Genomic DNA, 27,092 nt, shown 5'->3' on the forward strand with positions numbered 1-27,092 from the left:
TGATGGCGCTGGTCTGCGATGATTTCATCGATTTTGGCTGTTTGCTGTTGTTCTGCTCCAGTTTCGACGTTAAATTACCCGTTTGCATCTCGACCATTTCGTTAGGTCATCGGTTGAAGCTTCGTTGGCGGTGGTTCTTCGAAGACAATACGCAAAGAGTTGATGTCATTTTCGGCTATTTCAGCTCGTTCTGTTATGCTTTCCTGTTTGGCTCAGCTTATTAGTCTCTTCTTGTTGATCTTCCATGAAGAGTGGTGACTAGCCAGACGTTTCCCCCATATCTATTGCTATTGCCGGTTCTCTTGGTAAAAACCGCAGGAACGTCACCTTTGCAAGTATCTCGCTTGTCTTCAAGTCTAATTTTTATAACCGAGTAGAACTTTGCGAATGGCAGAAAGGTATACAGCGGACGTCGCGGAAAAACGTGGACCACATCAGCGGGTGATGAGTGTTAGATGACGGCGTATCGCTCTATCGATAGGGTGAATGACAAAAACAAGAGAAGGCGGCAGCGGCAGTTCGAGTAGTCGCATCGGCACTCTCCTACAATCACGAACCGTGCGCAATATCTTTCTACTTTTCTTAGCATCAGCCGTAACCATAATATTAATAATAGTAACAATCGTTGTTAACCGCGACAGCAGCAGTGGCCTTAACGGAAGCTTTACCATCCTTCTTTATCGGCAATGTTGTATAAATTGCTGAATGTCGACATAACAACACCGGCAACAAATATCATAGCGGCATTAGCATTACATTTCTATCATCTCTTACTATTGTTAACGACATCCGGACAACATACACGTAATGTCCATACGCATCAAGGTAGCAGGCAAGACTATTACCGCCGCTTCGAGCCGTTTCCGGATAGCCATTCATTTGACTCGACGATCTACATCTGTACGCGTCCTCGTCTACCGTAGTCACTAAAAACTTCCCTTTTTATAAAATTTATTCGCTAAATGCTAATCGGCCCAAAAAGTCTATCGACATCTTTTGGGCTCTTTGTACTCAGACATGACAGGCGAACACCTTATATTGGTGTTCGCCATTGTTGTTGACACTTCAACGACGGCAACAATAACGCAGGAAAAACGGGTACCGCACCTTCTGCAAATATGATTTCCACAAGCCTACCAAATTAGCAGTGACACAATTTAATAACATCACGCCACGCGGTGATACAACTTCGCAACAAAGGCCACCGGCGCAAAAGTTTCCCTTCAACGAATTACGGACAAATGGGTACTAAAAACACCGTGAAAATTGCTTTAGATAAATACTTGCGCTACCCAAAGCCGCTGCCGCTGACCCCATTAGCGATACTGCTTCTGCGAAACGATGGAATTTCGAGCGACTCGCCGATTTCGCCTAACCCTTGACCGCCAGCTTCTAGACTCTGTCAATCCATCGACCAAGAACGAGAAAGGTTATCGAATGAACGCTAAACCGTATACATTTACATTACGAGCAGCGACTAAGCGTCAACTCGTCGTCGCGTTCACTCAGCGTTGTAGTAGTAGTTACATGAATTCACAGATTGAGACAATCGAAATTGGCCTCTTTATATCTCTTTACACTTTTCGACACTTATCCCAGTGATCAAGCCTCCGTATGTAGGGGCAAAGCTCGACCGGTGTTGAAATCGAGGTCTCATCGTTGGAACAACGATACCAGCAGCCACGACTCGAACTGCAGAATAATCACAAAAAAAATAGCGCCATCTTGAATATGCTATACACGTCTTCATACCCATACACAATTACGGACGGAAACAAACGAGCGAATAGGCTACCAACTATCACCTTGCATACCTTTACATACATACATACATACATACATACGTGCTTCAACATATAGTAGGAGTATGTTAAAAATGCGCCAAAGCAGTTGTCCTATCTGATCGGATCTCTGCCGTCTGCTTCCCAACGGCTACTAATGAGTGCCAAAGCAGGCCAACAATCCTCTCTGAAAGGCGCCCGGTTCACAGCGCAACCCCGGTATTCTGGATGCTGATAGTTGTGTGGTACGGGAGATGGCTGTTGCTGAAGGCACTGGGGGAGGGCATAGGGATCGCCGCAGTGACGATGAAAAATTGTAACACTTAACGAGAAAGAGGACTTTCATAGATTGTTCCCTCCTCTATGGACTTCCATCGGCCATCTAACTTACTTAATAACTGCAGCGAATTCTGCTACACGTACGCCGTCTAAGGCTACACGACGGATCGGATGCACAGACCCGTCTCTGTATATGTGTGTATATGCGTGTGTGTATGTGTAGTAGTCAGTATAAAGATGTTCATGTGCGGTTGTGGGAGAATTGGCCAATAGTGCAACGATGGAACTACGATTACGATGGCTGACAGGGACGAGTCATCCGAAATGCGAAGCTGTTGCAGCTTCTGAGAGATTCTCACGTTAGCAAGGGGTTTTCAGAAGCGGCAGCTGGTGTTGCCGCCTGGACTGTTAGTAAAGCAGCCATGAATGGCACTGAACGCTTCAATATGGTTAATGGGCTGTTGTTGTATGGGGCACAGCTTTTACGGAATGATGTGGGGGTGTCTGTGAATGACGTTTGATGGGCCATATCTATGTTGGTCATCTTACTGTGCGATGGGGCATTTCATTTTTATTACGACCGCCATTATTTTTCTGCTATGTTTGTTTGTTTAGGTGTGTGTGTGTGTGTGTGTTTTTATACAGTTATTTACGTTGTGTTATCTTTCCTCAACTAACGACCCGGAATGGTCACCGTCTAGATCAAGATTTTGACAGGCTTCCCAGGCAAACGGTTAATGGGATACTTATACGGTTAATAATAACAGTAAGGGCAATACGTTGGTATTCAGAGGATTCGTCACTAGTTTGTACAGGATATCGAGCTCGTCAATCCTTAATGCACTATTGTTTGAGTAACAATTTAGTAACATATTGTATAATACATCAGAGTAGCCTCTGAAGGAGTAAGAAACGTTCTAGTAATCTGATTTGGGTGGTAACATTGTTTAACAAGTTGGCAGGCTATTTTTGGCCAAATATATTTTTAATCGAACAGCTATATGCGAGTAGAGGAAATTGCTTAGCTAAGCGGTTTAAAAGCATGTACCATATAGGTGAGAGATAGGGTATATATGTTTTTTAACTGTACATGTAGTTCGATGGAGACCTGTCTTGATTGTACCACAGGCAGATCGGGTCTTGATGCTTAAATTGTTCATATCTGAGCTGAACAAAAAGGCGCAAATCAACCGCGCCACAACAAGTTGCGTAATCTATTGTATCCTCTATGAAGCTTGTGCATTCATACTAGCTGCAAGTTGCTGGAAACTTTTTTGGAACTTTTCCTTGCTGTCCTCAATCCAGATCTGATTTGAAATTGAGTAAACGAAAGACTTACGAAAGATAAGCAGAACAGAACGATGCAATAGTCCAGCAATATTTTCACTACGATCCAACTTTACGTGAGTAATACACGATTGTGATGAAGCTCAAAGCCGGCTGGGTTTATTCTACAGATGGATGTACCTCCGAAAACTGCAAACCCACCTCAGTATCCAAATGTTCAGTGAATTAAGGTTTTATTTTGTTTTGTATCGTATTAACATGGGTGGTCGCTATACAATGTGTCGCAGATATGACGGATCTTCTTCGCTAGTATCTTGCAGCTAGAATGAAATTGTCTAGAGATAATTGAGATAAATGCTATCATGATGAAGTAATTTCTTTATGAGTTTCCAGCCATTTAACAGAACAGATAAAGTTGAATTGTTTAGTAATTAGTACTTTAGCTTAGACAACTAACGTTTACTTACTACGTATGTAGCAGGAAGAACCTGGTTTCGGTAGTGACTCGTATTTTGTAATGGGTAAAAAATCTAGTCTATCGATCGGTCATGTATTTATTACAACTTGGGTATTCTTCAGAAAACTAGGAACTAATAATAGCTAGTAACAATTATAATATAATCGAGCAGAAACCTAAACTCGCAGCCGCGGTCACGTATAGTCTCAGGTCATAATCCTGCAACTGTCGAAAAATTCTACATGACAAATTACGCGCCAACTTGTGAATTTATCCTTCAGTCAGGGGTGGATTGACAGGCGAACGTTTACTTAGAGGTGTTTATATGTGGTGACTACCTCTGAATAGCTTCTGGCCGTGCGTCCGACTTAGTCGCCCGAATGGGGCTTGGCCAACGTACAGGACGCTGAACCTGTTACATAAAATTAAAAACTTTCTATTATGAGAAGCATGAAACGAAATCACGAGAAAAAAATCACCACAACTACAGAAGCCAGAGACTGCTGATGGCTTTAGTTTCGGCTAAAGCATACGTCTCATTGTACTACTATATAACAGCCAACAAGCGAATCAGTCAGTGAAGATTGAGTGAGCGGGTGATTAGAAGTAGATACAATTAATACGGTTTTATAGACGCGAACGGCTAATGGGGGTAACTGCTGTAGGTAGCGTCGAACCGCTTTCGGGATGAAGATACGAAAACGTTACAGCGCGAGACGTTCCGTGGCCTACGTCACCGTACGCTATGGGAAAAAAAAGTCGATATTTGAAAAGCTAGCAATAATTAATTTCTTAGATTACGCACTATATTACAGATAAAGTTATTCAACCAACCCAAAAGAGAAGAACTGAATTAAAAGGATGCTTGTAAAAATAGGCACACTTTGTTCTAAAAAACGCCAACTTTTATTTTTCCCGTTTCTGCTTAATCTTATTTGTGGTTCATGTTCATTGATCTCATTCCGTTTACACTACCGACACCGAAACGCATGCGGCCGCGTTCACTTTATACTACTTCCTGGTTCAATTAATAAGGAAAATTCTGCTTATGCCACAAAATAAGCATCGCCTTAAAGTCGAATACTTAATTTCACATGAGTTGCCATTGGTCGATCCATGATTGCATTGCCAAAGCGCAAAAAAAACACCGTAAAAAAGTATATCCGCAAGATAATCTCATTATTCAGCCATTTTAGCTCTCTCTCTCTCGCATTCGGCTTTCGCGTTTGTACAAATCAGTCTCTTCCTGGTTGTCTCAAAGGGTCAATAGTTTGTTAAGGTACTTCCAGTTAGATACGTGCTGCCTGGCAGGCACTCCTGCAGGCCCAAGCAACCTGCAAGTCATATCGACATTAAGCTTACTCCGAAGATTTACAACGTTTATTGGAATTAAAGAAATAGCGTTCGCAATCCTGTCACGAACTATTTTTCGCCATTGATTGACGGCAGTAACGCAATCCCCTCTGTGATCATTGTCGCTCAACCATACAGTCCGGCAGGGCGTTGGGATGGATAGCTCGATTGTTCGCTGGAGGCATGCCGATCGTGTCCGACGTTTACGCGAAATAAGTAATTTCTTTATAGTGTGTAGAAACCGTAAGTGTCAGTGGGCGGGGGAGGTGAAGCTTATGCCCGCCTCATCAAGCCCTATTACGATCCCCGGGGCATCGGATACCCTGTCGGGCCATCGGCACCATCAGCAGTTAAGCAGAATCGAAGCAGACTTTCCTTATTATGACGCTGTCGTTGGCTGGACAATCCTTTTGAAAAGGTTACCCCAGCTCACTTCTCCTATCATGACGGCACCGTGGTCGACACTCGTATAGCAATATACTTCGAATATGACTAATGCTGATAGTTCACTACTGATGGGCACCGACAAGTGGTTCGGAAACCGCAACAGCAGTGGCGATTACGGCTGCAGTCATTTAAGGTAGCTGGATCATATTGCCAGGAATCTGTCATTCTGATATATTAACAACGACGACTTCGGCTGCTATTGCTATTGCTACTGTTATTATTGATGCTGACAGACACAGCAGGTGCTGTGCAGTGCTATAGTCAGTTGATGTTGGTTTACTTTACCGGCGTTCGACTGCTGGCATTGGTATGATTTCGAAGAAAAGCAATCCTTCGCAACTTCGACAGTAGTCTGACTGAAGGTCGAAGACCACTGCGACGCGGCAACGGCAGCTGTTGGAGGACCTAGCAGAAGTCACAACAAAAGGTCTGATGACCCTTGTATCAATGATGTCGTCGTCCAAATGGGCATAGTGGCAACGGTCTGCTGATAAAGAGACAAAAGTCTGCTACAAGTCATATTCGTGCGCGTCCTACGTGGGGTCGTTTGACGTCGCGCTCTGTTGCTGCCCTTAGCTCAACACCAGCATTTGACACCCCCGCTGTTAGTCCTCTCCCCCTGCTTAGGCCCCAACTATCCTACCATTCAACGTCGATGTTGTCCCCACTGCCAGCTATAGGAGCGCGAACGGACTGTTTTATTCCGTCACTGCCGTTGCTTTGTGATGAAAATCAATCCAATCACGCGCTGTCCATCGTGTGTCCATTCGCAAGCCGCATTAGTACATGGTCGCCAATATGGCCCAGATCCAAACACGTTAATCGACAGACAGCATAGCACAGCTGGGTTACGGTGCGCAGATAGTCGCCAGACGCCCAAACGCCGGCCGGCGAAAGATTCATTAGTTGTCACAAACAGAGGCTTGTGAGAAAGTTACGGTCGAACAAGCGAACTTAACTAACAATTTTGCCACAGCCCAACTTCAAGGCCAGAATAAAAAAGCAACCGGTTCTCAACGCAAGATAAAAAAAAAGACGACCTCTGCGGACATTTGCAGTTTAGGTCAGCTTCCTACGCCTGTCGGCCTGACGATGTGTTCGTAACTTAATTGTACACCTATAACTGTCTATCTATTATTGTAAAAACGTACTTCTGTTAACCAGATTTGTCCGGATCTATTCTTCTTTCGAATGGAACACCACCACCTGATTGTACACAAAGAAAGAAAGTTTTCTTTCCTTTTCTCACTTCGACTTCATTGTTTACCCTATGGTCTTTAAATGGTCGTAGTACGAATCCAGCGCTCGACCGGTACGTTGTTGTTTCAGCTGGAAGCACATCGTCTATACACACAGGTTTCGTAACATGGCCGAACACGTAAATACGTCGATCTGCGTATATTAACTATGACATCACACGTCGTCTCAAAGCACGCCTCGTACAGATCGGGTGTGTTGCGAGGCAGGAGACATTATGTGAATGAAATGAGGTTGACTACCATATCATAGGTAAAACTAGTTCGCTAGTAGTTATGTGAGTAGTAGTCGATACCAACTTGTTAGACAACTCATTAACAAACGACTGAGACCTGAAGATCATGGAGCACAAAAATTGAACTATCTGATTGACAAATCGTGTTGGTAAAACAGATCAGGCTGTAGCGCTTCAGCCTTGACAACAAAAGCAGGTGAAATCCGCTAATTTAAGAAAAAAAAAAGCTTTCAAAGGGGTTATACTTTTGGGTTTTCAATGATATTCTAGTATCACGCGTAGTATGTTTGTTATGTATGAATAGCGGCGCTCTCTGAATCAGAACCTTACAGACGATATGGAGCAGTCGAAACCTTCGATCGAAGAATCTTCTGTCCACTGGCTAGGGTAGATTACACTTTAAGAAGATAATACACAAATTACCAATGTACTCTCTGTGTATTATTTTCAAATTGAGTTGCGATATTTTTTCTAAAAGGTATGAGGTATTAGCCTTCTGTTTTGCGACGTCTGCAAGGCCGGTAATTGGCTTACAAGGGTAGACGCGCCTTTGCGGCCACGTTTGAATAGGCTTCTTTGTGAATATCATGTGTTATATATGGCGGTGTACATGTCTTAGAACTGTGAGAAAATGATACGAATTGTACTTCGTTTTAATTTATATTATCGTTTGGGTTTGATACTTGGTCGGTCAAGCGTATTATTCTGTCCACCTTGTAAAGGCGGCGTGTGAGCTTAATGCTAGAAAAAAAAAAAAGCCTTCGGTTTATAAAGATGTCGGCAGGCTCAAATCCAGCTAAAACAAGTCCCTAAATTCCTGCAATAGTTGATAAAGCCTGATATAATTGGTGCGTTTATGCGTCTAGCATATTATCCCGTATTTATGCCCAACGCACCCGGCCAGCGTGAAATTACTAGATACATTTACCATCTATTCACAGATATTTAACCATTGCTAATGAGCGTACATGCTGGGCACCTTCCGTACCCATGCCAGCCATTCAATCGGGTTCCCAGCAGAATGAAATCACATACACACAGAAATATATAGTAGGACAGGGTACCGTTCGAAAATGGTTCGTGTTACGAGTTGTGCTATAAGCGGAACTTGTTCGTTTCATTTGACGTCGATCCTTTTGCCTGTTCTTTTGATGGCTCCGTCTCGATTTCTGTCCATCTGTGGAATAAAACGGTCCGACCGGAAGCGCCAACTAACGGTTACAACAACAGCAGCAAAAGAAGCAGCTGGCCGATACTACAATCGTTAAAAGAAGGCCTCAACGGTTTAATGCTGGTCCGAGTCATCGCGTTGTTACTTAATGCAGTATTACCTGTTATTGCTGTTTTATTGTAAATGGTATAGAAGTCGTAGTGGCCTTAGGCAAACCGGGCCCTTTCCTCGCCTGTTTCTTTTTTCGCCGATACAGTCAGCAGGACAACGGCCATCACTATCACCTTAACTACAATATCACAGAGAGAAAAAGGTCTTTCCAGCAGTTGTTTCGCTGCTGCTGCTGCTGCTGCTGCTGTCACTGACGTCCAATCGCTTGAATGTTTAATGCGATTGTATTCATTATCTCTCGCTGGCCGTTCTGCTTATTTCATTCATGTCCTGCTAGAAGTTAGTCGTCGACTCGAGAGAGATTCAGGCCTATTTCAATTTGTCGTGTATCAAAATCAATGTAGAAGCAGCCTACCTAGCGCAGCTATTGTAGTCAATAAACTGAGTTAGCATCTTTGGCAAACAGGACCAATGTGCCCCTTTGCACAGATCGAGATGTTGCGGTAGGTCGAATGGGAATATGGTTGATTTCTACTTAGGTCAAAATTTTTAGGGGTTTTATTGATCTACTAGCTCACTATTTGTTGCTTTGAATAATTTATTCGCGTCTTAATTTTGAATTATTAGTCGTGCGATTAAGGTAACCATCGAACTTTTATACAAACGTATAAGTTACAAAATCCGAAACAAAAAAAAGTCTGAACAACGAAGGGGCAGGCAGCACCTTAGCTCAAAATCGGCGTACAGCTTTTTTACTTTTGGCTAACACCTTCTTCAGTTACAGGACGTTTTGCTAGAACAGTCAAAAATATAAGCACGCATTCGGGAAAACTTAGGAGGATGCAGTAACGGTAAGAGGCCAAGCAGAAGGACAGAGCGAATTTCCCTATAGCAAGCTACGATAATAAGGTGGATCCAATCGAGTGCAACAATAACAGTTTAGTGAAAATATAAATAGGAAGAGAAGACAGTTAGCACAGCATATAACATAACATAGATATCTCGCCGACATAAAAGAGGTCTTTTTCTTTAATATAACATTGAGTTTTTTTCTACTATTCTTTAAGTACATGCGGGGCACACGTGCCCTAAAGCCTTACGCAGGTCGATCAGACTTCTTCGAACCAACTAGATATCAGTTAGTTCGTATTTATTAGAGTTGTGTTCCAACTTTTATTCGCACAGAACCCTATCACAGTACGAAATAGCGCACTAAGAACACCGAACCGGTGACAATAAATAAACGATTATACAGTGATTCGGCAACAGCGAAATAACAGCCCTCGGACCGTCCATGTTTCGAGTTTTAGCTTTCTCTGTGTGACACGACGTCGTCTAGGTGTCGCTCTGCATCCTCGCGCTACCGTGTGCAATACGCACGCTGAGAGTCCTAGTATCCTTATTATTAATAGCTAGAAAGGAATAAAGTCGAGATGGAATCATTCATTCATCAGCGACAGTATTGCGTTGACGAAGTCATCATCGGTATGACTTTTCATTCTACCATATTTCCATTTCATTGACGTGTCAGGTGCACGCATGTACATATGCGTCTTGTATGTACGCCATGATAACTGAGTATCGACAGAAAAGCACACAAGAACGTTTTTCGAAGTTATGATCTCTTTGGTAGAAGGCAAGAAATATACCCCAGATAAAGAGCTGTAATAATGTTTGTAATATTAATGCATTCAACATTGGCAGCGTTGCGGCAAAAAAAATAAATACAAATAAGCAAACGTGTCAAAAACAGTGATGTCCTCTTTTGCATTTCTCGAAAGACGTTCATTGTTCTGTTTCGACATGACGGGACCGTACAAAAGGGTCAGCTTGTTTTGCAGCGTGGCCGTTTCACCGAGACTGGTCACGATACTGCGTGCGTTTAGCTTAGCGGGAGGCTTTTCTTCTTCGTTTACGAGTAGCTCGTGGGCGCAGCGCGGAGGATTTCTGATCCATAGTTTTTGTATAGTGATGCATTATTACTGTGCGGCAAACGGCCCGACGGCAGAGGAGCCCCCGCGTAAAAATACGTGACCAGCAGCAACAGCTGTGCACACATCGTACTAGAGATAAGAACAGTTCCCAACGGATAGCTAGGCGTATCACTGTCGTCGTGTTGTTCGCGTTTCAGTCACTGGCCGATTGCCTGGCCAGAAAGGCTAGCGAACGTAAATTAGCGCAGGACATTTAGAATGGCTGATCCGACGATAAAGCGGTGGAGTACAAGTGAAGATGTTGCTTTTTCCGTCGATACTATGGCGGCTGTCGGTGGTTGAAAGGGAATGGGTTTTTTGAAGGTGGCACGATTAGCCGAAACTTCTGTAGAATAGAATTGACGCAACGTTGAATGCAACTTGAAACTTGTATGATGTGTTTGGTACGGTTCGAGACGTGTAGAATCGACATTTTGTTGTTACCATACACGAACATGTGTTAATCATTTCGACCGCGCATGCTTGAGCAAGCAGATCATATGGTACCCCGCCCACTGAGGTCAAAGCGCATGCGGAGCGTTACATTTATCCACGCTGTAAATATTAGAAGAGGATCAACTATGTAGAATTACCAAGACACATTTTAACACGTAACTTCTGGTGACGTAATGAGCCAGACTCGTTTGTGTTGCAGTATGGTAAAGTTCGTATCACAGAGTGTAAACTTCAAGTAGGGCTAACATTTATTACGACAGGTTATGGGAATGACGACTACCCCACCCTCGGTACGGTTTATCGCAGTGTGTAAGTGATGGACGATGAAACGCTCGAAGACTAAACCGGCGCCTTCTGCTGGTGTCTTCTTCATCTTCTGTACAGCCCACCATAAAAATAAAGTGACTCTGCCATACGCCAGACATTGGCCTGAATTCCAACGACGGAGAAGGCAAAACCGTACAACATGGTGCTAGCACCACCGCGTACATCATCTGCCAGTTGCAGTTCATAAAGGGCTATTACTACGACAACGAATGGTAACCTTCCACGATTTAGCGCGAAAGCCCTCAGCTGAGCACGTGCAAGTCATAGAATACGGCGGTTTATTCAAAATACTGCAGAAAGTTGACATCTGGTCTTTACGCTGAGGACAAAAGTCAAATCGATTTCAGCTTGCTGGATACTAACAAACAATAATTTGCTATCCATAGTTAATACGCTGGTTCGTCGTATACCATAACCAATGTACAAACTAGCAGATCCAAATTTTTTTTCTAAACAATGCTTTCGTCGCAGTATTATGTGGCAGACAAACAAACAAGCAATGACAGGACAATGAACGAATTAACGTTTCTCGTTAGCTAGTATCTTTAATTTCTACAACCTAACATTATGTTTTTCGCGAACATCGCGAAGACCCTAGCATGTGTTTAAATCAGCTTACGTCACATGAAATTTTTGCATAATCATAATTGTGAGGTGAATTCGTCTTCAGCGGCTTCATCTACAACTGTTTAGTCCGTTAACCGCCACATGTTATTAGATTTAAAATTGGCCACTGAGCTTCTCCGCAAAATAGACGGATCTATAAGCATATATATATATATACATATATATATATATATATATATATATATATATGTATACATAATGTGTATAAAATGCTGCACGTAGCGCCTCGTACTGCCTGGTCTGTACAGGTTCAGCAATAAAAAGCATTGTTCTCCCTACAGAAAATGACGTCTAAATTTTTTACTAGCCTGCAGCAGAAACAGCAGAAGTCGGAGGAAATAAACGCGGGATGATTTGAGGTGGCTCATTTGATCCAATTGTATCGTAACAGATATCATTTATCTCTTTACGTATCCCGCCTCTATACGCCACCTTGCCCCGGTGTTCTCTGCTGCATCTCCATGAAGCCGACACAAAGTAGGCACATGAAAGCAACGCTATCGATGATCTAGCTAGTGACGCACGAACTCCTCGCTGCTCCCACTGACGAAGTATCGGCAGCAGCGTGTATTGAACTATTCTGGCAAAATTAGTAACCACAATTTGTACGACTTTCCTGATAGAAGATCGCTTATCGTACCTAACCACAATAACTACAAGCCAGACAAATGGCAAGCTAACCAAAAATGGCTGAGACAGGACGTTACTGTGGTAGTTAGTTCACAGTTGTCCATCAGGCTGACTGCTGGTACCAGCAAATGCTTTAAAGGGCAAAGGAAAATATGAAGTGAAAATGAAAACTTATATATGAACACATCCATTTTTTAAATTTTCTGCGCTTCCGGTTTGGTCGGTAGAGATAGCGACGGTGCTTTTGTATTTCGAAACCCCATTCGACAGCATTTACTGTTTAGAAGGAAGAATAGTGAGGATCGTGATCTACCGTAGAGCTGCCTCATCGAATCAATTAGCGTTGAAAGATAAATTCGCAAACTAGTTATCCGTTCAATCCTCAAACATACAATTTGCTGTTATGCAACACGAATGAACTAACGAACCCGGGCAGGTCTTCAGTCAGTAATAGTAGCACGCCACCAGTGTCCCATAGCGGCTCAATCCTTCGCCAAGGGGCACGTTTTTCTCGTTACATCTCGTCCCTCGCTGTCGAAGTCTTTGATGTTAGATGTTTCAATACATCTTTCCATTCTCTCAACTATCTTTTTTGATGGTATACTGACGTCGTCAAAATATAAGCGCAGCAAATCATGACGGTTACAGAAACAGCAAAAGTGCCGAAACCGGTGATCGATGCTGGTGTCATTGCCGTCGACAAGAGCCAAACACGGTTACCAGTGCCACACCAGCCGTTGGAAAGCGGCCTCCCGCTCGTTACGGCCGCGATCACGAATACGAAAGCGTCGGGGTATTTGTTGATGGACTAATTCCTTTGCGTTTATAGTACGCGTGTCTTCTTAGCCTCTGCCGACCGTTTGTCTTCGTCCGGTTGAGTCTTGGAAACGACGAACGAGGTCTGTGCGATCCAGTCGTAGCTAGCTGTTCTTACCTGGCATGACTTGTTCTAGTCGCCACTCGACGTCTTCTCGTTCTTAGTTCAACTCTCAATTGAAGTCTTTTCGATCACTCTTCGCAGCCAGCCTGGAACATCACCGCGACCCGTCGAACGGGTCTGTAGCTCATATAAATTGGTACTGCTGCTGCTTGCATAGGACGGAACCCAGCGACGCGATTTTCTCGCCAGGTCCCGTGGCCGCCGTAACCGCAGCACCGTTTTCTGCCTTCTGTTGTCCGCCTTCTTCGCGTTATGCCAGACACCCTACAGTTTGTATCTGCGTGCGCATTGCCGCTGTTCGCTGGCTTGCATGGATGACTTCTCGGCAACGGTGTCGCCATCGCGGCATCAACAGCATACTGGGCTGCGGCAGTCTTCGGCGTTGCACCAACTCCGGCGAGTTGTTCTCGAGCCCTTCGAAACGCCGACGCTGTTGATCGCGAATCAGCGACCGACTACGTCTTGGCACCGCAAAATACGATGAGATTTGCGCGACTTTCATATACGACCGCCATTATACCTCCTTCGTTTTCTGTTTCCTATTTCTTTCTTGCTGCTTACGGTTGTGCGTATTGCAGACGCCTCACTCAATATATGTAAACGGCGTTCCACATCGATGGATAGCTATGTATTAGCCTGATGCTGCCACAGCAGCAGTAATCGCCATTGTTGCACCGATAGCCAACAACAACAACAAGTCAATCTTTGAACATGGCTATTTGTGGTAAATGTGTGCGCCAGCAAAGGGCGTCATAGCCACAACAGATTAAGAAGCTAAGGGGAAGATATTGCCAGGGGTGACCACCACGGAGGTTGGTCGCCCCAACCGCGGGAGTTGCTTTCTTTAGTAGCTGCTGCTGCTGCTGCTGCTGCTGCTGCCGCCGCCGCCGCCGCCGCCGCCTCGTGGCTTAAGTTGCCTAGCAATGAGGTAAACAACACTTGCAAATATAATACTAAACGTGCTTGTCTATCAGCAGGTTGAACGAAAGGAGTCGATGAGCGTCTGGTATCTGAGAGCTAACCGAATCAGTGGCGATATCAATACACTCATAGCAAATGTGACTTGTCTGTACGGATACAAGGTATTGGTCTATTTATATGCCTTTTCGAGATATGGCCGTCACAAAAACTCGCTACAAAGCGACAACGTCACAGAAGTACTGCTAAGACCATCTAATCGTCCCGCATTGTGCCTATTCACGTAAACACAAAATTGTTTGTTATTGCATTAGTGGGAACGGTGACTTGTTTCCGACCTCGTTCCGCTATCATAGATATATGTACCTGAATAGCAGGAAACGGCCTATGCTTAGTTAGCGCAATGTTTTACTATATATATGTAGATGTGGAAAGAAGCTGACATTCTGTATAACGGTCCGGCGTCATAGATGAATGTCATATCAAAGAGAGCCACACTGGCGGGCCCGAGCTGGTAGCAACTGAACGATCACAGAGATCCAAATGATAATTGTATCTTTTTTGCACTAGAATTCAGAAAATCGGCTTTGTTATCGCATTGATAGAGTGCTGCTATGAAACTGGCGACATTGTTTGTAGTCTATTGGTTGAAATTAGTGTTCCATTATGAAGCTCGCACAACCAGGCGCCTGTTACTCGATCACAATCACTTTTGACTCTATCTTTAGCTACATAACTAGACCGAGCATATCTTATCACACATACAGAAGGCAATGTTTCTATTTAAGTGGTATTATTTTGATGAGTTGGCTTCACGTCATAGCTAGCGTATATCGTAAACAAGCACATCTTACTGCTACTAAGTCCTCTAAGCAGAGCCAGGACTACATGGTCGTGGCTATCGTGATTTCCGTGAGCGTCGAGACGACGGATTTGATGGCAAAACATCTGAATTTCCAGCGTACAATGCCGTCTGTTGTTACAACGATTCTATGCGCGAGTCGAGCTGCATCTATAAGAAATTCGTCTCTAGTGAAGAAGCATCGACGTATGTCTAGTATTATCGTACGCAAAACTATTACTGAATAATAAATTAATGGCAGCCACAAGCTGCACGATTGTTACGACGTATGTAATAAACGTGGCCACGGCCAGTCGTCGTCCGAACATACTGGAGCAACTTCAATAAACAGCATAGGGTCTATTCAGAACGCTCCAATATGATCACTAACGAGCTGATCGTTACTAACTGAACACGTCTTCACGCGTAGAGGCTCCGTCTGAAAGGTTACAGGTTATTCTGACAGGCCGCTGGATTATAAGCGTTCAAGCGGTCCTCGTTGTCAAAAACAGCCGTGCGTATTCGATCGGACAGTGTATACTAGCTCTGTCCCAACTGGCTGACTTTTTTTTAAGTTTCCATTAATAGTAACACAATAGATACCAGTGCGAAGACTTGTATTTGTTCTCAAAATGTAAGCTGAGCAATCGTTGTTCTATTACTTTTTGGTGATTTTACCAGTTCTCAACTATGGCAGCTTTAATACTTTTTTTGCGCTCTAAGCAATAATTATGATTATATAGATATACTGTAAATGTCAGCTTTCTAGGGCTACTTCCAATAGCTACAGGTATATATTCTAATAGTCGTTAACGGAGGCTGACGCTGACGATTATTACGGTCGTCGAATACTATTTTAGCTCTTAAATGCTTGATTTTGTTATCGGTTTGACAGATGACATATTTTTGTTCATCGTTTATCAGGACCAGGTTAAAGCTAACACGTGCGTCAAGACGATGCGCGAAGGACCACATTACCGACAGCCTACCTAGCACAACAGTGTGGATCCTAATGATGGCGAACTCATAAGCTACACCGGTACAGATAATAAGACACCGACGGCACACCGGCAATTTTTCTATGTTTGCATACGTCAGGTGGTCACACATATTGGTCAGCCTTCGATATATACATATATAGCGCAGTAAAGATGGTCCTGTTTCAAAGAAAAGTTCTCCAATCATGTTTGTAATATATTTGCCTGTAACGTCGCTATGGTCTACAGAATGCATCAAAGATATATAGCCACTTATTACAGTAGCTGACTATAAGGAAATTAGAGAAGTTCTCCATATATTCATATTTGCGTCGACTGACTGGGCGTGACATCCATGTACTGTCTCTAAGACAACTGAATTACAGACCCATTTGCTTGTTGTTTAACTCGCATCCCGCATTTACTTTTAATACCCTATGGACAATAACTTCTTTTCGCCTACTAATGGTGAGTAATTGTAGTTTCTGCAAAACGCTTTGGCCTGATTGTCTTTGCCTGTCCATGGTCGGATGTGGCTGCATGCTGAAATGTAACGTTTTTCGGTTCCGAAGTAGCAGGACATCCAAGACAACAGCATTTCCTCGCGCCTATCGAATGGGACTTTGAAGCCACCACATTCGCGGACTAGCGATAGAATATTGTACTATCTAGGCTGGGTCTTCCTTTTCCACGTCAACCTTGTCATCGTCTGCGTAACCGTTCATCAGGCCATCGAAGTACCGCCTCGGCTTCTTCTCCGACCGTTCCCACTTCGAGCAAGCCACCGATCTGATCACACTTCTTCAGTTCACCTGCTCCAGGTGAGGTAGTTAGCTAAAACTACATCGATGTTACCACAGTGATTACGTGTCGCAGTAGAAACGTTGTCAAGCGGAGTTCCCACTATGACATGCCGTCAGCCATAAAGCGATTTTTGCTTCTATTCCAGATTTGTGTCCTAATGAATACGGTACTGTAAAAAGGCAAAATGACGTTGAGCACTGTGATAACGTGGCGCCACCAATCGATGACTGGTTACTAGGTGAATGCATCGTGAGCCTCGATCGCTGCCATATTGCTGGACTGTGTTCATTTAACTACGTTTTCGGTGAACTGATTTTTCACACGGCTAGCGGTTCGTTTGCGCTAGTATCAACTCAGCACTATATGAAAGCAACCCATGAACCGGTGAAATGGCCCGATGTGTTCCATAGCTTCGCGGTACGTACGCCAGACATACCACTATTTCCAAAGGTGCTACACAGCGGAAACGGACAGAGCAACGGCGACAATTGTTGCGGTTCTGCTCGTTGTCACTATACGTAAACGCACTTTATCGCAATGTCTACGTCTGTCTCTGATCTGATTTGCAGTCGCGTAACTGCCTCCCGTCGGCTGATTTCTGCTTCCTTACCTTCCAACGCTGTTATGCCTCTACCACGAGCGACGACGTATCGACTCACACTTACTCCGTTCGTGTCAAGACCAACACATCAGTTTTCAAAAGCACAATACGAAACAGGCAACGCAAATAAGCACCGCGAAATGATCGGCTCAAATTCACAAACATTTTACAAGCAGATCACATGCTTGGCAACGTACGGAGCAGAAAGCAGAGACGCCTAGAGGCCTGCAGCCTGTAAACCTATGCATCTCGTTACAGGCTCGCCGGCAGCATGGTGCTAGGTGCGTAGGATCGGACAACAAATCCAACTTCGATTCGTAATTAAATGAGTGATTTTGCTCTGGTTATACATACCTCTATAGCGTGCTTAAGGTATGGGTTAATTAGATTAGATTCATGATGACCCGATAATCTACTGGCCTATCGGAAACATGGTTCTGGATGATCGAATATGTTGTTCCCATATGAGTAATACACTATCAAGACTGATTCACTGCGCTAATGGCTGTGAAAGAGCCATATGTATCCGTTGCTGGCAACCTCACTCACTAAATAGACGCCTAGAAAGGAGATCCGCGTCTGAAGCACTTCTCGATGTAGACTGACTTCTCTGTCTTTTTTTTTTGCCATGGCAAGTCTTGTCGTGATTATTGCTACAATAGCAGGTATCATTTACGCTGTCAGCCGGTTAGGATTGTCCGAATTGCCAAAACGGTCGACTTTTATTCGGCTGCCTGGGGACATAAGACAAGTATTGATCCGCTGCTAGACTTCGACCGCAATGGAGCCACACTGGATAACTGCGTAAAGTGCCAATTATCGAGAATCATGATGTTAAAACAACGGTATTATAATTGCACTAAGTTCTCCGGCTTGAATTTTGACATGTTCGAAAGAAAAATCCAGCCAGGCGCCGAGTGTCTAAGACAACTAACGGCGACCAGTGGTAAAATTATGACGTTGATTCGGTTTTGCCGAAGACCATTACGGACATAATTCTGTTCAGGCGTATCTATCTGCTTGCTGGAATCGTTCAAACTCGTACAGGTCGATGTTGTTCCTACTGCTTTCGCAATGCTCTAAAGCAGAGCCCGATCTCCGAGCCTTACTTACGAATGTTTGGGAAAAAGCTTTCAAGCCTTACCCCATATTAGTTAATTCTCATCAAGTTTTGGCGGTGGTAACCGTACAAGGGGCGAAAACAAAGTGTCCAGACAGATGCTTATAGTAAGCAACCTTGACTTATACTGCTTTAAAAACGTCATCGCCCTGTTGATCACTACAGCGTCATGTGCCCCCCATCACCGTTTTGGGCGACCACCGCTGCCACTGCTTCAATACATTTCGTGCTGATACATCTGTGTAGAGAAGGCGATTCAGAAGCTCGAAGAATAATTCCGTGATTCCGTGATCGACGACAGATGTAACCCACTGTGTACGACCCATACCCATACCCAGTCACCCAACGAGGTGGAAATGCGCAACGTAATGATACAGCGATCGTACCAGGCTAGTCTAATTAGTCCCTATGCAAAAATCGAAGTATGGCGAACAAAACTATAATTTCGTGTGCCTTACATCGTACCATGTCCTACTGCTGTTGTTCGTTATCATGATTAGTAATATACCTGGTTGTATTTCCTTTTCATATTTACGTGGGTAATCGTTACGTGGGATTATCGCACACTGCCATGCACTTTTGTGTGCCTATTTTCGCTATTTGTAGCTGACGACACAACTTGCACGCAAGTTCACTATTGCTTACACCTCATAACACACTTCGAAATAGAGCAGAATTTTCGCCAACCAAAAAGCGAGACCATTTGATTGGCCAACCGGTTCAACCCATAGACCCGCTGCCGGCTACGCTGCCCCAAAAGACCCCCACTTGGGTTATTTCCAGTAATACTCCTACGTCAGCCAGTGAAACAGTTGCTCGCGCGGTCGAGTGAAACTATTTGAATCAACTAGGCAGAATTGCCGGATCGAATTTTTTTCGATCACCTCCCAGGATCTTCATGTGAGACGCGATGCAAGATATAGAATAGCACAACTTACGCCTGCCGCGCGGGATACATCAGGTAGTGTTTCATAAGTTTAGTAATCATTCTTCATCTGGCAGCGCGTTTCCGTACGCAGTCATCTATAGGACTCAAGAAGCAACGTAACGTAAAAATGGCTAGAGTCCAGTGACTTTTTTGATTATTCATAGGGGTGGGTTACTTTGTTTGTACCTGTGTATATTTAGTTTTTTGACAACTTCACCGCCTATGTGGTTCGGTGTTAGTTCATGTAACTGCCGGGTGCGTAGATAATTATATAAATGGACTGAGAAGATAAATATAGAATTTATGTAATCCATATACTAAAAAAGTGAAATGATTATAGCGATCTTGCTAATACCACACGTTGCAGAGACTACTATTTCCTCGACAATGGTCGATTAGTAGGTTTATCATCTTCAATATTTTAGTCACGGTTAGTTCATCTATTTTCACGCAGCGGCAGCATGAGGACGCACAGAACCATATTGCCTATATATGTGCTATTACTCAGCTTGTACTTAGATTCTTGCCGATAGTGCAACGTCTTAGTTACTGATCAGAATGTTGGCTTATTTAACGGAACGTATATTCCGACGTTTATTGACGTCTCTGCCAAAACTGGGTACTCGTGGAAAAATACTTTGCTCAATCATCTTATGATCTGGAGTCAACAAAACACTAAGGGAACGTTCTTAATAGAAATGTTTATTTTAGATATACCGACGCATCTTAAGCTAATAGCACTTTCTGATTAACGATTAACCCAGAAACCTGTCAGGTCGTTTGTGTTTGAATCAAGGGGTTGCAATACAAAACCTGACTCCTTTCCCTTGAAGAATTAGCCTATCAAATGGATGCTACTTTAATTCATTGATTCGATTATTGCTCAGACCAGATTCCAGAATTTGCTCAATACAAATCAATGGCACCAAATCGAAACGCTGTTCGGTAGACAGAAGGGGCATAGTCTGAAAATTTACTGTCATAGGCTGGCCCTGTTTAATTTTTTCCTGTTCATTCAATAACAGTAAGTTTATTTTGCCGAAATTGATTTTTAACTATACCCGGTCCGTGCTCTGTGACCGAAATGGAATAATCAAAGCCAACTTAGATCTAATTTACATAATTTACCTAAGTACGTGGTCGCTTGCTGTTTCCATAAGCTATAAAAGAAAAAAAAATTCCTATTTTCGCTAAACGCCGCTTTCGCACACCAGTCTTACATTATATCACATTTTAAGCTCGATCCTCAGAGAGTTTGTATCCCGCATGGCAACTAGATAATAGATTTATTTATTTATATATCTATATATATAAATATATACTTATATTACGAGTGTATTGAGAATTCATGGTCGCACTATCTTAGCATAATCTCTGTGAACACTGGACGTTCCACTGACTGGCCCACAGGGTAATTGATATAAACACTATAACCGGCATCACCCATCCGTATCTAAAATCACTGATATTTTTTGCAAACGGTCGGTCTTAATCTAATTATTGGCGATTAAGTTTTGTAATATGGCAGATGGCTACGCAGTAGGTCTAGGCTCAACCAAGTCTAACAATAGGCCCGTACTATTTCATAAAACCTAATGGAGCAGGCAGATCGCTAGGTCCCTGTATCATGCGCAAGCTATTTACCGAGTTAGGCAGTGGACAGCGGTTGAAATCACGATGTGAAGCTCGCGCGAACCCTAAGTACCTACATATCACATTTGTACAGATGAGCTGATCTTTTTATAGCGACTAAGAATATTCGGCAATACAAATCGGTGTTTCCGGCCTATGCTTAACGGCTGCCTGAAGAAAGGATCTTGTCTGGGTGAAATTTGAAAAATCAAGAGCCAACAGGGAATCCCTAACGATTGGCTGGCTGGTCGGTTGATCCAAAACAAGAAAATACACAATGAACGCGGGCTCACGTCATCCTCGTCATCGCGTTCATATACCGTAGTGGCCGTGCAGCCGTCCGAGCATCCATCTGTCGTGATCTGGTGGATTTGCACTTTGCCACTGGTACTATTAGTAAAAATTCCCTTCGTGATTCAGCACTTGAAAGCGGCGGTGAAAGTGGTGGCAGCGTATTCTTCGTGTCTTCAGCACAGTTTCATAGTCTGCTTGCTTGCTTGCTTCTGATCCGTCTAGGGTCGATCCGAATCGACCGGGGGCCCCATCGAAGGATCGGCCTTTTGATCTGTCCGTCGGTAAAAAGGATGAAAAAGAGTGAATAAAACGAACCGCAAAATTGTTAGCGTCGCTTGTATGCGTACGCATACACAGGTCGACACTTACTGAACGAAGTTAGAGAAACCGTCCAGACGCTTCAGCCGATCGTGAGCACGCTACCGCGTCTCGTACGAGGTAACCTGGTTATCATCGGTGTGAGTCAAGCTCATACGGCGTGTAAATAGTGACGGGGTGGGTTGTCGTATCGGAAATCGCGGTCCATACGGTGTACGGTATCTGTTCCATACGATGAGTTTATGTGCCACGAGCAACAACTGTGGCATCGCTTTGAGTTTGGATTAGGTATCATACAGATTAGATAAAATGTATTGTAGAATTACAACAAAAAAAGCCGCTGCCTTTCCTTGCTATTGGTGTCCGTACCGTTTATATTTGAACGTTATCGTTACAACGTTATCAGCTAGCCCCTCCTATAACGTTCGAGCTATTAGTAAGTTTTAAAAGGACAAATAGAACTTAAAAAAGGCATTTCAAATGCCAGTGGCTAAGACAGACGTTTGTAGTTGTTTATAATATATGATTGTCGCTTTTCTGGAGCATCACAGGAGGCCTGTCCATCCTGCGACAGTGGCCCGACCAGGCGAACAAAAGCAACGATGCGAAAACAGTTTCCTTCTAGTCTCAAAATGCGAGACATACACCTGTGAAGCACAGCTATAGAGCATAGATGCAGGCCCAAGAATTGATTACTTTGGGGCAGGTAATAACACGAAAGTACATACACTTCTAAGAGTTAACGGTAAGATTTTGTGAAATCGTTAGCCAACGAATATATATTGAATGGCAACTTTTGGGTTACAACGAGCCGCTGGTGTTATCATCTAAACGCAAACAACGCCAAATACCAGTCTGTGTCTACGTACCGATATAGCAACTGTATTCATCCGATATAATCAGCCGCCATTTTGAAATAATCGCTGACGTTCAAAACAGAACAAAGTAATACGTAATCGAGCCAGTTATTTTCCAGACTTTTCGTATTTAACGCGTGTAATCGTTTCGTGCAAAAATACGACACACCGGTATAATTAAAGGATGCTTTATACGTGCACAGTGGTTCTCTGAGACGAAACTATTTTACAAAACATTTGCTAGTCTGCACACTTGCCGATGCGTCCGAGTCGGCACATTCATTATACCACTGATGTATCTGATCGAAGCCCCCTTTATGTTCTCGTAACTTAACGAAAACTACGAAACGTCGAGATGAGCTCACGCACACGATCCGCGGCGTGTGGGCGTAACGGCCGCGCTGTCACCAGCCCTTGTGATAACATTCGCATGCTGAGATTCCACAAATTATAGGAGATTTCATATATACGCGGAAATCAGCGCGGCGAAATCCAGCAACCTCTTCGCCGACGTGCAGTGCCTGAATGTACAAAAGCTAGTGAGCGTTTAGTAAAACGAGATTCATTATGTAGTTGTACAGCGCGTATGCTTCATATCTTTGCATTCTGTGTTGTATCCGGTAACTACTCGGAAAATCAAGCAAGCTCAGATACCGTATTTGGTCGACTGATGCCAAAACGTACGTTTTACGTGACATGCACGTACCGTACAACCCTGTACGGCAGTGCATGTTTAGCCGGCCTGACAACATTTATTTGGAAGATTTCCGCGTCGCTCACATGTTCCAAGCATGGCAAAATCTATTGAATTGTACATGTACTTAAAAAAGCGACAAAAAAAATGAAGGATGAGATGAAATTTTCTATAACTATATGGGAAGCATTCGTAGTACCCAACTGGTACACACAAATGGAGTTTGAGAATGTTCATGAACTGTGTAGCATTTTGAGCCTGCTTTGATCGTATGCTGGCAGCAATTTTTTGAACGACATTTTGCTGATTTGATTCGACCACTGTTTATACGGGCTCGAATTAATCCATTACTTTTTTTATTGAATTGTGTATGCAACGATGCATCGGCAACTGTGAATTCTGCGGGTCGGGCTAACGGTTATATATATATATATAGGCTTATTTTCGTACGATCAATAGGCCGGTTCACCTGCAGCGGCAACTCACTTGTTTTAGGTCGCTTGTCCGGGAAACATATCCTTAGTAGGCCAACATCCCTCGAGAAATACTCGAGCTGGGTCTCGAACGAACGATATTCATCGGTGTCCTTCGTTAGCGAGTTTCGAACAAAAGTTCGGTTGACGCGAATCTCCATCCATGAATCGGTACCAAACGCAACGGTTAGGCAGAGAAGTCCCAGGACTGCGGTGATGGTCGCCAGCGACAAGGTAACCGCCGAGCAGCACATGATAATGCCGGGCAAACTAACACGAAATTCGTGAAAAATCGAATTCGCTAGATCGCGAACGTCGTGCCTCTCACCACCTACAGGCTTTCGTCACAGAGATTCACAACATATATTAGAGTGCCTCCTTATAATATTTCACCTCGTGCTCTTATACCTTACCGGCTACACAAATCGCATACAAATACTGCCTCTCACCGTATTGTAATACACCGCTTTTTTCGTATTCACCACAAGGACACAACCCCTTCCTATGCTTGTCTCGTTTTTCGATCGTATCTTCTTTCACAGCCTCTTCACGCTTTCGTTCTAGCACATCCGAGACTCGGCACAATAGCAGGAGATGTTTACTATTCTCCTCCGGCTGCGACCTCTAACTGCTGCGAACCGTTAGAGAACGCGAAGCTGTGACCAGAGCCCAACAGCAGCACTATTTCTGTGTTTGTTTCTCTAACTGTTCATCACTCCGACTGTGTCGAGAGGTCCGAATCCTTGTTTAAATCTCCTCCCTTCGCGACCTATCTGCCACAATCCAGCTTGGTTGCCTACCTGCCAACGACAACAACAACTCTCACCAGTGTCCTCCGACCACCAAAGCACTCAATCCCCGAGGCTGCCCTGCCGCCGTAGTGCCGTCTATAGCCGTTTGCCTTTGTGACGACCACCAGTGGGTCCGTACCCAAAGCGCTTGTTCTCCCGCTGCCTTTCGCCGTTGTCTGTAGTCGCATTCACAGCAACTGCCACGAAGTCTTCGTCACCGTACTAGTTTCCTCTCTTGGCAGGCTTCTGAAAATGTATCGGGCCGAGAAGACCCGCTGCGCCGTCTATCGGCCGGAATGTAAATCTTACTGCAGGCTATGTCGTTTTCTTCGTCGTCGTTAGCGGCGTTGGCTGCGGGCTTCCCCGTTTCACAGTGTGGCTGCGCCAGCAAGACGGCCAGATGACGAGCGCTGATCGTCTGGTGGACGGCAAATGGATCAACAGACTGACCGGCAATGGATGGAGCCTTGGCTTAGGGAGTAGAGCACTTAGCAGCATGGTGAAGTCGACTGGTACGAAGTTAACTTACCGGACGCAAACTGAAAGCCAGACGGACACGCAGACAGCTTTCTTGTTGATTCAGCGTTAGCAGCCAGTCAGTGTGGCTCGAAGTGGACGGCAAGCGATTCGGCGAACGCCTTAGCGGTCGCAGCCGCATCAAGGAGTCGGCGTCCGAAAAGGAGAGCATAGACAGTGCCATGCGGTGCCGGCAGCGGCTCATAGAAGGTATACATTTGTATGTACGTACGCATCTGAACAAAGACGCTCAATGCGACGGCGACGGCGACGACTGTAGCGCTATTTACTTTTGCTCTTACCTTATTATTGCTACGGCAACGTTCGATGATAGCAGCTGCTGTCGGCCGTCATCGAGCAGCGTCGCTTTCGTAGAATAGATCGAACGATGATAGTCTGTTGCCGGTTGCAACGGGAGAAGTGTGTGCGTCGAAGACATCAAGAAGCTGGCAAAGTTAGTGCACAATATTGCAGGGAAACAAACAGCACCAGCGTCAGCGATGGATGGAGATGATGAAAGAGAATGAGCAGAGTGAGAAGCGAAGGATTCACCAACTTTCCGAAGCAAAGGCGATCGGATGAGGAAAAGCCACAGGCAATAGGAACAACGACAACGACAGGCACTGCCATCGTCACAAGACAGAATAGGCGATGGCAACGGCGGCGGCGGCAGCAGCAACAAAATGGTAGCGTCGGTAGAAGCTCATCGCTGGAGTCGGTCGGATTACAAGCAACGCAAATTGATGTTTTTTGCCAACAGTCAAACATCATCACTAGTATCGTCGCCTAGACGTCAATGTCATTGTCCTGCCTCCGTCCAGTTGACTATTACCAGCATCAGCAGGGATAGCATCATATATTTTCGTATATACTCGTAGAGTAGCGCCAACGATAACTGCGGCAACAACCGCATTGAGCATTGGAACTTTTCCAGCGAACGCACGGACGGACGATGTCGTCTGTGTTCCTCTCCGAGAATGAAACGCCGTTGGCAAAATAGTTGCGGTAACAACAGCAATCAATAGTAGATCAGCATCGCGTCGCGTTGCCATCGCTATTAGCAAATATTGGTATGAGTATTAATACTCGTGAGCAGTCAGGGGCAGGGAGGTAGCAGGCGGACAGGTAGACCTGGAGGTAGGTAGCTAGGTAGGTAGGCCAAGCCGAAAATAGAACAGCGGAAAAAGACATCTAGAAAAAAGACTCAACAGAGTACGACGATGATCGTCGGAGCTCCTACCCGATCGATCGTACCCGTTGTTTTTGTCGATGGTGTCGTCACAGCTGTTCGCTAGCTATCATCTCTGTTCGACTGCTACAACAGCTGTTATAGTTGAAGAGCATTAGTAGCGATACAATCCACGCATATCAGAAGAAGCGGCTGAAGAGAAACGTTTAGGCGATACACAATGAATCGGCCGCCTGCAGCAGCGGCAACGCAGCGCCCTCGGCTGCTGTTGCTATTGCGACAGACCGAAATGTCTTACGAGCGGGTTCCGTTGATCTTCGAAACAACAAGGCGCAATCCACTGCTGTCAGCGGGGACGGCACGCGACACCGCGTGCTACGCGGACGACACGTTTGCGATCGACTTGTTAGTCCTGCTTTTGCTTTTGCTGACATGATTTAGGCAATCGGTAGAAACCGTAACGCAAATGAGGACAGAGAAAAGTGCTCTACAGAATTCCAGTTCATACTATAGTATAACAATATGCTAGCATAATCGGTTATCGATTAGCGCTCAAGGCGTCGTGAGATGACGCTGAACAACGGCAGAACAGTGGTTTGACGCCATATTTTTGTGGGTATTTTATAAACGCGGAAAATAATAAAATAACCCGTGGAAAAATGTCAGCATCCGACAGACGGAGGTGGACAAAACGCTGCCAGTCAAACACTAAGATATGTGTGACACTCGAGTAAGGGATTTACCTCCGTCTTCATTTGCAGTTAATTTCTCGGCGTGCCTGTACCTTATTCTTACAATGTACATATAT

General features: G+C 44.4%; 1 protein-coding gene across 4 annotated transcripts in view; it reads right to left on the minus strand.

Annotated features, from left to right (window-relative positions):
• Positions 1–25,323, minus strand: part of LOC111252549 (claudin domain-containing protein 1) — a 42,594-nt gene extending 17,271 nt beyond the window's left edge. Inside the window, exons 1-2 of one of the 4 annotated variants that reach the window (XM_086992364.1) lie at positions 24,238–25,061; positions 23,802–24,119 (exon numbers count right to left, since the gene is read on the minus strand). In XM_086992364.1, coding sequence (XP_086848490.1) covers positions 23,802–24,042 — 241 coding nt within the window. In that variant the 5' untranslated portion in view covers positions 24,043–24,119; positions 24,238–25,061. Of the gene's footprint in view, positions 1–23,801; positions 24,127–24,237; positions 25,062–25,108 lie in introns of those variants that run through there. The other 3 variants (XM_022810665.2, XM_086992365.1, XM_086992363.1) reach the window with 3 other exon arrangements.
• Between the last annotated feature and the right edge of the window lie 1,769 nt (positions 25,324–27,092).

Source organism: Varroa destructor, unplaced genomic scaffold (assembly GCF_002443255.2).
Source record: "Varroa destructor unplaced genomic scaffold, Vdes_3.0 BEIS01000006.1, whole genome shotgun sequence".
In the NCBI taxonomy this organism is placed as follows: Eukaryota; Metazoa; Arthropoda; class Arachnida; order Mesostigmata; family Varroidae; genus Varroa; species Varroa destructor.